Raw genomic sequence first — 12989 nt, 5'->3', positions numbered from 1 at the left:
ATGAGTGAAGCTAGATTAGTCAGTCCACATCACGTTTTTTATAAAACATTCCTTATCTTCAACTTAGTACAAAAGTCACACACAAAACAGTACTCGGCAAATGAGGTCTTCTCGCCCCCTTGAGTTTAATTAATGTCTAATGATACCGTATAATTACACATTAACTGAACATGCAGTTTTTCATCCTGCAACACTTACAAAACCAGTCTTTAAGATACCTGGAACTGCTTTGCTATATCACGGTTACTACTCCTAGAAGATTGGTGAACGTTTCCAGGAATCTCGTACTCTGTTTGTGGAGTACGTCCAGTCCTTGGATGACCTCTGTCCCTTACTTGTGGACGGAGATTACCGGTTTCCCGAAGGCGTTACTCCTGGCGATGAAAAACATTCTTATCGGAGTGGCGAGGAGCAGCAGCCGCTTGTTTATCGGATACACGCAACACCATAAGCATATTGACGTATTCCATCGGGAGGCCAACCTCCATGGACTTCACAGAACCAGTTATGGTGGTGCACTGCGCAATTAGTAGACACATGCATGTGGTTCAATGGTTCCCACTGTTATGTGGTAGCCTATTCGCATGTGACAAAATGATGTGATACTTATAAATGACGAGAACCGGGGAACGGACGACTAAAAGCCAAAAAAAAGCTGAGAGAGGATTTCAACCATAGCTCAATGGTGGATGGAGGGTTGATGTGGGTTGGAGGATTGATGTGAGCTACGACGGCTGGTATAGTTAAGTGACAAACGCGTCTCTGTACATTCCGATGCACTGCACGATGTGACAATGTTGCCAGCTCCTCGTTTTCATACATGTGTTGTCAAAATGAAACCGATCTTAGTTTCCCAGATAAGCTTTTGTCTTGAGTCTGGATGAGGAATCGCATGACGGCCTCCATGTTCGGCAGTTTTCTTCGCCCTATATTTGAAGTTGCCCATTTTTAAATCTGAAACAGTCAGTGAGCTCTTGGAACCGAAGTTTAAAATTTCTGCAGAAAGTGAAGGTAATTGGCCCCGGTAAGTCGAGGAGGCCCAGTCAAATGGTCACCCACAATGCCTGCCCAAATGTTGAGCGAAAATCGTTCCTGGTGTCCGTGGACGTACGTGAGGTGAGTATTTCCCCTTGCCCAATAGTGAACGTTTCGAGTGTTGTAAAGCTCATCCCGATGGAAGGTGCACTTGTCGGTAAGCAACACAATGGCGGGGAAGTCGGGATCTCGTGCAACACGCCGCAGAAACCACCGGCAAAACCGTAGCATGTGTTCTTAGTCCGCCACAGAGTTTATGTCTTGGCAGGGTAGGAACAAAATGGATGCTGGCCGTCATCCCTGAAAACCTCCCAGATTAACTGAATAGTGGCCCCCAAGCAGTGTCCAACCACTCGAGTACTTGTCGTAGGAGCTTCCTCGAAGCGCTCGAGAGCAGTCTCTTCAAATGCAGCATCCCGTCGTGTTCGAGATCTTCCAGCATCAGCATCATATCCCGCTAACGAGCCTGTTTCTCCAGGCCGCCGGTGAATTGCTGTAAACGTTTGCGGATGTGAGTGGCGTCTTGTTGGGTACCGTTCTTCATACCACCGTCGAGCTTTATGCGTATTATCTTTGGCTAGTCCATAAACAAAAGCCATAACTCGTTGTTCTTCAAATGAATGCTGTGCCGCCATGCTTACTGTATGACTAAATCGCAGGTGACGTGTGTGTGCTCCGAAGCGAAGCTTAAATGTGAATGCCTCTGGCGTGAGGTGCCAACAAAAAGCAAGACCTATTCGACATGTATGCGTATCACATTGTGGCAGTGATGGGGCGAGGGACGTTTGTATCTGTGAACCGACAATCATAGCGCTGCCCGTCAATCGACGAACGGCAACAGGATAATCCCATGGCCAATCGGGGCGCGTTATTTTAAAAATGGTGGGTTGGCGTCCTACGTAACGTTAGTAACTTTGGTTCCTACTTGCATCAGCTACCCAGGGTTAAAAATTCGTGAGACAGTTTCACTCGACCCTGTATAGTTGCACCTCAAAACATGTTGCAGTCTTAAATAACTGAGACAAGTTAATAAAATAATGTGATTGGGAGAGGTTTCTAACAAAAAACTGTTCATAAGTTTTAAGAAACAATCGAAGTTGAATAATGAACGGTTTGGCTTCAAATGATTACGTTTCACATCGTGTGGAAAATATGTTCCAAAAGTTCTTGGAGGAGGGGATGGGGGAAGGTGAGGGGAGTATACAGGAAAGCGGAAGTCTTTCTGCGTGTGCCGACGGTAATTTCTTAACAGTTGAGGTGTTCATCCAAGCCTGCACCTAAGTCTTCTCCGTTTTCAGATGTGGTATAGGGATAGCTTCGAGAAGAACCGGAGACGAATGTTACCCCAACTCAGAACTAATTGTTTTCTGATCGGATACTAAAATTTTAGTTAAAAAATGGTTCAAATGGCTCTGATCACTATGGGACTTAACATCTGAGGTCATCAGTCCCCTAGAACTTAGAACTACTTAAACCTAGCTATCCTAAGGACATTAGACACATCCATGCCCGAGGCAGGATTCGACCCGTAGCGGTCGCGCGGTTTCAGATTGAAGCACCTAGAACGGCTCGGCCACACTGGCCGGCTTTTAGTTTAAGTTCTCGGTTTTTCCCTCTTCTTATTACTGAAAACTGATCATCATTTAACATGACGATATCAGCATTTATATATTCAGGTGTCGTTCTTAAAACTGCAAAGACGTTATCTCACAATTTGAATGATACTGAGCAAAGAATAGCTTCTCTGGTTTAACAACAAGTTGTTAATGCATCTGGCTCTGTTCAACGTCAGTGACAACCAGATGTCGCATTCTGATTTTTAGTAGAACTTCAACTTACAGTTGTAAAATAAATACAAGTTTTACCAAATAACTATGAGTAGATAGAGTTAGAATACCAGTAATTGAATTAAACAAGTCGTTTGTTCTGTTATAACCACATAAAAGCACTGGTTAATTTTACAATTCGTCTGAAACTCTAATAGACGATCACGGACACTGCTGAGCGAAAGCTCCACAAATTAAGTGTTAGTTGAACGTCAAGCAAACTAGTTCACCAAGAACCTGATAGATATGGCGTAAGTCACTTGCAGTACGCGTCAAAGTTTAATGAAATGAGTCGTATAGGAGAAGAATCATCATAAGAACCTCTTAAATTCTCCATGAATAGCACGCTTCCAAGAATACGGTGTGGAGACTACTGGTGTAGCAACAACTACACCACCGTCTTTAACGACGTATACAAACAAGGGTGCCAAACTGTTATGAAATCAGAACTGAATCCAATCCTTGAACACATACTGGCCACTCCTTGCTATGGCGTAATGTTGTTCCTGTAAGGTGTTAGTTGTTTTGTCAATCAAAAACTATGTATTAAATTCCCATCACTAGTTTCATTTCTAATACAGTTCAGTTTTCGATTCTTTATAATTGGTATACATTTTTCACTAACCATATTGGATATCCGGAATGCAAAAAGAAAAACACTCAAGAAAAGGTAATTTTGTAAAACTAGTGTTTTTCTGTGGACTCTCACTTCTCATAATGGTTTTTGGAGGTCTCTCTAGATCTTTTAATTTTTTACTTGAAGTAGACAAAACATTCGGTACTGAGTGCGTTGGTGGTTTCCTTTTTTTTTATATGCAATTTGCTCAGTAAAAATAATCGTCAAGTATGAGCTAAATATGATTACCAACGTGCCATAGAACAATGGATACAACAGCAACTTAGTACACAAGCTACACAAGACCTTTAAACACAATACACAAAGAGAAGGCAGCAATAATAATAACACTCCAGGTATACTCGTACCAATACATAACAGTAACATACAACGCACAGTAATACCAGAAAACTCTTCCCATATCAAAAACAGAAAATGGCATCCCTTGCAATACCGTAGACCGCTTGCACCCGAAATATAAACTCCTTCAAAAATGCAGACTATCAATATCTTTCAAGACAAGTAGCATTTTACAAACTAAATTAGAATCTACGACACGGAAAAGGTAATTACAATATAGCAGGATGTGTATATAAGCTACAATGTAATAGCTGCAATTGAAAATATATTGGGACGACTATAAGAAACTGTGATTTTAATGCCAGGATTGGAAATCGAACAGAAGGGTATGACAAGGTTATGGGTAAATTTGGAGAGTATATGGAAGCCAACAGGAACGGGAAACAGCTCTTGGATTTCTGTGCCAGTATGGGCTTAGTAATCACAAACTCCTTTCTTAAACATAAGAACATTCAACAGTATATTTGGGAAGGCAGGGGAACCAGATCTGTCATTGACTATATAATAACAGATCAGGAATTCAGGAAGGCTGTGAGGGACACATGTGTATTCAGGGAATTCTTTGATGACTCTGATCACTATTTAATCTGCAGTGAAATTAGTATTGTGAGGCCGAAAGTGCAGAAGGTCAGGTCCATGTGTAGGAGGATAAGAGTGGAGAAACTTCAGGATAAGGAACTCAGACACAAGTACATAACAGTGATCTCAGAAAGGTACCAGTTAGTTGAATGTAGTCAATTGCAGTCACTAGAAAAGGAATGGACAAGGTACAGGGACACAGTACTAGGAGTGGCCAAAGAATGTCTTGGAACAGTAGTGTGTAAAGGTAGGATGAAGCAAACAGCTTGGTGGAATGACACAGTCAAGGCAGCCTGTAAAAGGAAAAAGAGGGCATATCAAAAATGGCTACATACTAGAACTCAGGTAGACAGAGAAAGTTATGTTGAAGAAAGAAACAAAGCCAAACAGATAATTACAGCATCCAAGAAGAAATCTTGGGATAACTTTGGAAACAGGTTGTAGACCTTGGGTCAAGCTGCTGGAAAACCATTCTGGAGTGTAATTAGCAGTCTTCGAAAGGGAGGTAAGAAGGAAATGACAAGCATTTTGGACAGGTCAGAAAAACTGCTGGTGAATCCTGTGGATTCCTTGGGCAGATGGAGGGAATATTTTGAAGAGTAGCCCAATGTAGGTCAAAATACGATCAGTAATGTTTCAGATTTCGATGTACAATGGGACAGGAATGATGATGGAAATAGGATCACATTTGAGGAAGTGGAGAAAATGGTCAATAGATTGCAGTGCAGTAAAGCGGCCGGGGTGGATGAAATTAAGTCGGAACTCATCAAGAAATGGCGTGGGAGTCGGGACAGGTTCCATCAGACTGGACGAAAGCAGTAATCACACCAATCTTTAAACATGGAAACAGAAAAGATTGTAACAACTACAGAGGTATGTCTTTGATCAACGTTGTGGGTAAAACCTCAGGTATTGTTGAAAGAAAGGGCGAGTATTATTTGAGGACAAATTGGATGAAAATCAGTGTGGGTTTAGGCCTCTTAGAGGTTGTCAGGACTAGATCTTTAGCTTACAACAATTAATAGAGAAGTGTTACGAGTGGAATAGGGAATTGTATCTATGTTTTATAGATCTAGAAAAGGCATATGACCGGGTTCCTAGGAGGAAGTTATTGTCTGTTCAACGTGATTATGGAATAGGAGGCAAACTTTTGCAAGCAATTAAATGTCTTTACTTAGATAGTCAGGCAGCAGTTAGAGTTGATGGTAGATTGAGTCCATGGTTCAGAGGAGTTTCAGGGGTAAGACAAGGCTGCAACCTGTCTCCACTGTTGTTCATATTATTTGTGGATCATATGTTGAAAACAATAGTCTGGCTGGGTGAGATTAAGATAGGTGAACACAAAGTAAGCAGTCTCGCATATGCGCATGACTTAGTTGTGATGGCAGATCCTATTGAAAGTTTGCAGAGTAATATTTCAGAGCTAGATCAGAAATGTAAGGACTATGGTATGAAGATTAGCATCTCCAAAACAAGAGTAATGCCAATGGGAAAGAGATATAAACGGATTGAGTGCCAAATAGGAGGAACAAAGTTAGTACAGGTGGACGGTTTCAAGTACTTAGGATGCATATTCTCACAGGATGGCAACATAGTGAAAGAACTGGAAGCGAGGTGTAGCAAAGCTAATACAGTGAGCGCTCAGTTACGATCTACTCTCTTCTGCAAGAAGGATGTCAGTACCAAGACTAAGTTATCTGTGTACCATTCAATCTTTCGACCAACTTCGTTGTATGGGAGCGAAAGCTGGGTGGATTCAGGTTACCTTATCAATAATGTTGAGGTTACTGATATGAAAGTAGCTAGGATGATTGCAGGTACTAGTAGATGGGAACAATGGCAGGAGGGTTTGCACAATGAGGAAATCAAGGAAAAACTTGGATGAACTCTATAGATGTAGCAGTCAGGGCAAACAGGCTTAGATGGTGGGGGAGAAGCATGGGAGAAGCAAGGTTACCCAAGAGACTCATGGGTTCAGCAGTAGAGGGTAGGAGGAGTCGGGGTAGACCAAGGAGAAGGTACCTGGATTCGGTTAAGAATGATTTTGAAGTAATAGGCTTAACATCAGAAGAGGCACCAATGTTAGCACTGAATAGGGGATCATGGAGGAATTTTATAAGGGGGACTATGCTCCAGACTGAACGCTGAAAGGCATAATCAGTCTTAAAGCATGATGATGATGATGATGATGATATAAGAAACTGTAGCATCAGGTACAAAGAACCTACAGTGGTACTAAATAGTGAATGTATCCACTCAACATACAATATACTACAAGAAAATCACCACCACACCGCTACAGTATTATTCCATTGTAACAAAAGAACGAGAATGCTCACTATCCATGAAAACTAATTCATACGCAGTGTCACAAAGAAAATTGAAAATACGTTGAATGATCAATAAATCCACAACAGGACGGTATTCCAACACTACACAGGTTACCAGAAAAAAATAGTTTAAACTACTAAAAATTACTTTAAAAAATAATAAAAATAATTACATACATGAACATGCTCGCCACACACACACACACACACATACACACACACACACACACAAACGCACACACACACACACACACGCGCGCGAGCGCGAGCGCGCGCATGCATATCTGCCCTGCCGCCAATGTCACTCCACCCACCCTCTGCCGCCGCAGTGGCCTACTCCACTGCCACCCTCTATAGCCCCCGTGATCTGTCAGCCAACCCCACACAAAGGTCATGTGCAATGTGTAGCAAGAAAGTTTATGTCCACTGAAAGACAATTGTGACAAACTGTGAATTGGAAAACTCTACTTTTCCTCTAATGCTACTATAGACCCATTATGAACACGAAAAGGGGAGGACAAATATATTTACGAGGTAAACCAAACCTCTATTTTTGTAAATTGTAAGTTAATTACAATGTGCTGTCACGAAACACTTCATGTCAAATAACAAAATTTGTGTAGCTGAATAATTATCTTTTCTTATACAGGCTACTGGTTATGCCCATTTAGAATATGTGAAACACGCTAGGTTAAAAATAAAGTAATCGTTCAGTTGCAAAACATGGGTAGTATGTGATGTGAATTACCAACACAAGTACAAGGATAGCGTACCAATAGGGACAAGAAAGGAGGCATGAAGGGCGCCAAAAACAGAAATAACAATCATCCATTTATTGCACCATTACACACGCACATCATGAAATACGAGACATTATAATTGCCATACTCAAATCTATTATGACAAACAATATGTATCACGAAGGGCACACACAATGGAGTTTAAGAAATTGCATTGGCACACCAAATCCGCTATGAGAAACAGTGTGCATAATGAATGCTGCACAATTTTAGCAATGTAAGAAATTAAAATAATACTAGCATAAAATTAACTAAAAGGCCTTGAAGGAAATTTTTATGAGAAGAACACGGCCGGGCCGCAAGGGAGGAGGCAACAGTCCGCAGCTCGTGGTCGTGCGGTAGCGTTCTCGCTTCCCGCGCCCGCGTTCACGGGTTCGATTCCCGGCGGGGTCAGGGATTTTCTCTGCCTCGTGATGACTGGGTGTTGTGTGCTGTCCTTAGGTTAGTTAGGTTTAAGTAGTTCTAAGTTCTAGGGGACTGATGACCATAGATGTTAAGTTCCATAGTGCTCAGAGCCATTTGAACCATTTTGAGAAGGCAACACAATACTTAACTCAGGTGCACCAAAACAAACAACGGACACCAGGTCGCGCCAACAACTGAGACGTAAGGCACGCAACTACTCTCTCCGTTGCGGTTCCGTGCGTTCTACCCAATAGCTATGTGAAACATTTTAATACTTGAACAGTACACCACTGATCAGCAAATTAAAAAAAAACAATAACATGACATAAAAATACAATAATTTAAGAAAATCACATCATATGACCATGAGCTTAAGGTCTATCGGTAATTAACAGAATTAACAGATTACGAAACAGGTAAAGGGGCATGCGCCACTATTAAATCTTCCGTAATTACACTACTAAATTTCTCAGTACCCAAGTTGCAATTAACGCAACAAGAATTAAATCATTTAAGTGATAATGCTACTTTAAAATAATAATAAAATCATTTCATACAGTAGAGGACCAAGAATGGCCCGATCAGTACTCCCCAGTGAAGCAGTTCACACAAATGGTACTCCACGGCTTCGAGCGCACAGCCCCATACAAAATACAACACAACCACAGCGACCCGGCGTACTGCGAGAACCACCAGGCTCTAAACCAATATCATACTAAGCCAAAACAAGGATCGACTTTTAAAATAACGAGACCTAGCCCGGGCCGGACAACAGACCAAATGCCGGGAAATTCGTATGAAACCTCAGCCAACTTAATACCAAAACAACAATTTATGAACAATATGCGAAACACAAGACCTCTCAGTCCAAATGCTTCCGTTTAGTCGCGAAGGTGGCTCCGACCCGCCTGCTGAGGTGCCAAGCGTCGTACGGAGTGCCGAATCAAGCTTAACCTTTGCTAATGGAAAGCGGGAGCACCACAAGACAAAATAAACTCCAATCTAAGTGCGCAAGGAAAACTCTAAGGAGTGCCACTCGAAGACTATGCACTTGAAGATCAAACATAAAGCACCCAGACTAACGTGCCGCTGAACGACGCACTTCCATCACCAGCGTCTAGTAGAGTACGGAGAGCAGCGTACCCCATCGATATACATCCACGGGACGGTAAACGAGGATAGCATTCCCAGCGACGGAGAGACAGGAGGACGAAATGACATCCCGCCGCACACAGAAGGTATTTCTAACTCAGGCTCGACAAACTGCAACAGGTGAAATTTTTCTCCCCTTGCGAATCAAGTTAAACCGCACACCAGGCCACTGTCCACACTATTAACCGTCAAATCACGGTCCAGTCTTCTCATCGGGCCCCACTCGGCGTCCAGACGCAAACAACCCCAACCGAGCCGAACTGTCCCCACGCCAAGGTAGTCACCCCTTTCCTCCTCACACGCCTCCAGCTACGACGCGGCCAGCGATCACACCCGGAATCAACCGCCTAACGCCAAAGCGCCGTCTGAGTGAAAACTCAGCACTAAGATCGATACGGACTTGGAAATAAGCGAGCACCGTGACAACATGTGTTCTTCTCTAGGCGATAAATATAATTTTGTTTAACCAAAAACAACTCTCGATAATGCAACAGAATTACGCAGATATTCTTGCGACCCTACGGAACTGTCGAAAACATTTTAACAGCACTAAATTAAAATTGTTTACTAATACAGACATTTATGTGCATCACACCTCTGAAATAAGTTGGCTTGTTAGGTAACTTACCTATGAATTCATCGAGGCAGCTAGTAAACTACAGATCCATCGCTATGTGCTACAAAGCGTACAAGAGCCAAATGATGTGAAAGAAAGCAAAAATATCTTCATACCCTAATGTACCGTGGCTAAAGTCATCAAATATAGAAACCGTGACTGTATGAAACATTTATTTGTATTTTACTAGTACCAAATTTATATTTATTTTCCGTGTAATTTCACTTACGGTTACGTGGTTTGAGTAAAGATGTCTATGTATGTATGTACGCACGCATAAAGAAGAGCACAAAATGCTCGAAATTTGTAACAGTGAAATACAAACAATTCCTTAAACTTCTATATTTGGCTGTGAGCATACCTTTTGCATTGTGAAATTCTGGTCACTTGCCATTACATACAATACACGTGGTTATCACAAAACTACGTAGCCGGCCGGAGTGGCCGTGCGGTTCTGGGCGCTACAGTCTGGAGCCGAGTTACCGCAACGGTCGCCGGTTCGAATCCTGCCTCGGGCATGGATGTGTGTGATGTCCTTAGGTTAGTTAGGTTTAATTAGTTCTAAGTTCTAGGCGACTGATGACCTTAGAAGTTAAGTCGCATAGTGCTCAGAGCCATTTTTGAACAAAACTACATAGCGAGAATCATTCACTGCCACTTAGGTCATACGAGTAATATGAGAGCTCTGTAGTATTTAAGTCATAGCCGACGACTTATATTCTCCTGCTAATTTGTCTATATTGTTCAGACGCATATCGTTACAGTAAATATAATTTTTTAAATTTTTTATTTATGTCTTCTTAAATTATGATGTACATGTAATAATATGATTTCTTGCAAAATTGTTTTCCAAAGAACACGATGTATTTAGGAAAATAAATACTTTGCACGTAGAATTTTTGACACATTGTTCATTTCAGTGAAACATTGCATCTGTTTTCCCAGATCCTTATTAAATACCAATTATCGTCTGTTTTACTTTTCCAGGAGTCATTCTCTCCAACATGAGTGTTGTAACTGACTTTACCGACAACACAATGGTAGGTTATGGATATTGCCATGGAACAGTAAGAGCAGGAAGACGCTGCAGCACAGCAAAAGCATTTCTCGAGCCAGCGAGGAGACGAACGAATCTACATATAAAGCAGAGAGCTTTGGTAACCAGGGTACTGATAGACGTCAACACCAAGGCCGCGTACGGCGTGCAATATCTGGAGCGCGGCAGAACGAAAGTAGTCAGAGCATCTCGTGAAATCATTCTGTCTGCTGGGGCGTTCGGTTCACCAAAGATACTCATGCACTCTGGAGTTGGAAGGCAGGAAATTTTAAAGCCGTTGGGGATTCCCGTTATCCAGAACTCTAGCGTTGGCTGTAACTACCACGATCACATTCTCTACGAGGGCCTCGCGTATGTCTTCGACTGCAGAAATTTCGGAAGGGAGAGTCTGCTAAAGGACACGCTCAGGTACTACCGGAACAAAACCGGGCCGTTTTCTAACATCCTCTGCAATGGATTTATGGGCTTCTTGCAGACGATAAATGAGACCTCCAAGGGAAACAGGCCGAGCATGCAAGTGTATCACCAGTGCGCAGCACTAGCGATCCCCGTGGGCGATACCGTCCCAGTCATCATATCAGCAACGACGAAAATTAGTCGGCAGGCAGAGTGGATACAAGTGTTAACGGAAACAGGGTGCATGGTTGCGCCAGTGCTGTTGCTTCTGCAGCCGCGCAGTAGGGGTTGCGTCGAGCTGCGAAGCGCGAACCCGCACGATGATCTGATCGTCAAGGCCAACTACATGACGCAACCCGAGGACATGGAGACCTTACTGGAAGGCCTCCAGCAGGTGGTCGACGTCGGCCTGCGGACCCCCGGCGTGCGAGGTGTTCGCCACGTACCACTGCCACAGTGCTCCCACTACGGCGCCCTCACTAGGGACTACTGGCGCTGCGCCATGCCTTTCGTGACATCATCGGCTATGCACCCGGTTGGCACTTGTGCCATGGGCGCCGGAAATGACGCAGTCGTCGATCCACAGCTGCGGGTGCGGGGCATCTCTGCGCTGCGCGTCGTCGACGCCTCGGTCATGCCAGCTATCGTCAGCGGCAACACCAACGCACCAACCATTATGATCGGTGAAAAGGCTGCAGATATGATTGCTGAGACATGGCGCGGACGAAACTGAGTTCTCTATGATTAACACTAGTCACGTAGAAACCATCATCCTGATGTGAAAATTCGTTCAGGTATGGAACGTGTGTGACATGTGTCTGGATGTGTGAGTGAACACATGTGTTTGTTTCTATGAGAAAAGTGTCTGTGACGCAAGGAATGTAGAGTGATAGTGCGGAGATGGTAATCGTGGTATGATGCCCTTGTCAAGACAGAAAGGTACTCAGTGACGGATGTAACGGATAGTTTTCGTCTTTGAGAGCAAAAATACTGTGGTATGCGTTAAATTTTACATTGCAAAAAGTCCCGATTACATTTAAAAACAATAGCAGTCACGTCTATACATTTTCACCAGTGTGAGTCCAGTTACCGTTTGATGCTATACTGGGGTACACATTTCAATTCGCAGCTCACTACGATAACTAAAAAATACGGCACCTTTTCTGTAAGTTACAATGGGCACTCTATCTTTAAGATTACGCTTTAGTTCATTATTTTATACTTTGATTTTATGATTATTAAAGGTTTTGCATTAAGATTCTTGATTTTATTTAATAACCTTCGTAATAATGATAGAATTAGTATATTTATTTCTACAAAAAATTTACATTTACTTATTTGCAACTATGACTAGAAATTAAGTAAGAACCACAAGTAGAGGCCAGTGGAGTGGAGGAAGACTCCAGATAGCAATGGGGAATGTACATTTGTTGGTGTGAACTGTTTTCGAGCTTTCCAAAAGTATGTGATTTGAAATCGGACATGTGTAATGAATGTGCTGCAAAACAATAAATATCAACGATAGAATGGTCACTAATTGCAAAAAAACACACTTGTATTTCACAGCGTTTGACAATTAAATATGTAGTGTCATTGGTGATGGTATCAAGTTGATTTTGTCATCTTACCCCTAGCTTCGGAAGTTACTACCGGACACAAAACTTACGATTTTGTCATAAACGTACATTTTCAATTTGAAGAAACCTTGCTCAACAAGTGTGATTAATCTCTTTGTAGGATTCTCAAAATGCCGTATCATACTTTAATTTAAAAGCAAAAAGTATGGCATCTTCCCTCTAGGCACTACATTTACTTTC

At 42.4% G+C, this 12989-nt stretch overlaps 1 protein-coding gene across 1 annotated transcript in view; it reads left to right on the top strand.

The window, feature by feature from the left end:
• Positions 1 to 11905, top strand: part of LOC124777477 (glucose dehydrogenase [FAD, quinone]-like) — a 49861-nt gene extending 37956 nt beyond the window's left edge. Inside the window, exon 3 of the mRNA XM_047252910.1 lies at positions 10707 to 11905. Within this exon, the coding sequence (XP_047108866.1) occupies positions 10707 to 11905 (1199 nt within the window). The remainder of the gene's footprint in view (positions 1 to 10706) is intronic.
• The last annotated feature ends 1084 nt before the right edge of the window (positions 11906 to 12989 follow it).

Source organism: Schistocerca piceifrons, chromosome 1 (genome assembly GCF_021461385.2).
Source record: "Schistocerca piceifrons isolate TAMUIC-IGC-003096 chromosome 1, iqSchPice1.1, whole genome shotgun sequence".
NCBI lineage: Eukaryota > Metazoa > Arthropoda > Insecta > Orthoptera > Acrididae > Schistocerca > Schistocerca piceifrons.
The sequence above is the reverse complement of the archived record's forward strand: the minus strand, read 5'-3'. Positions and strand labels throughout refer to the sequence as shown.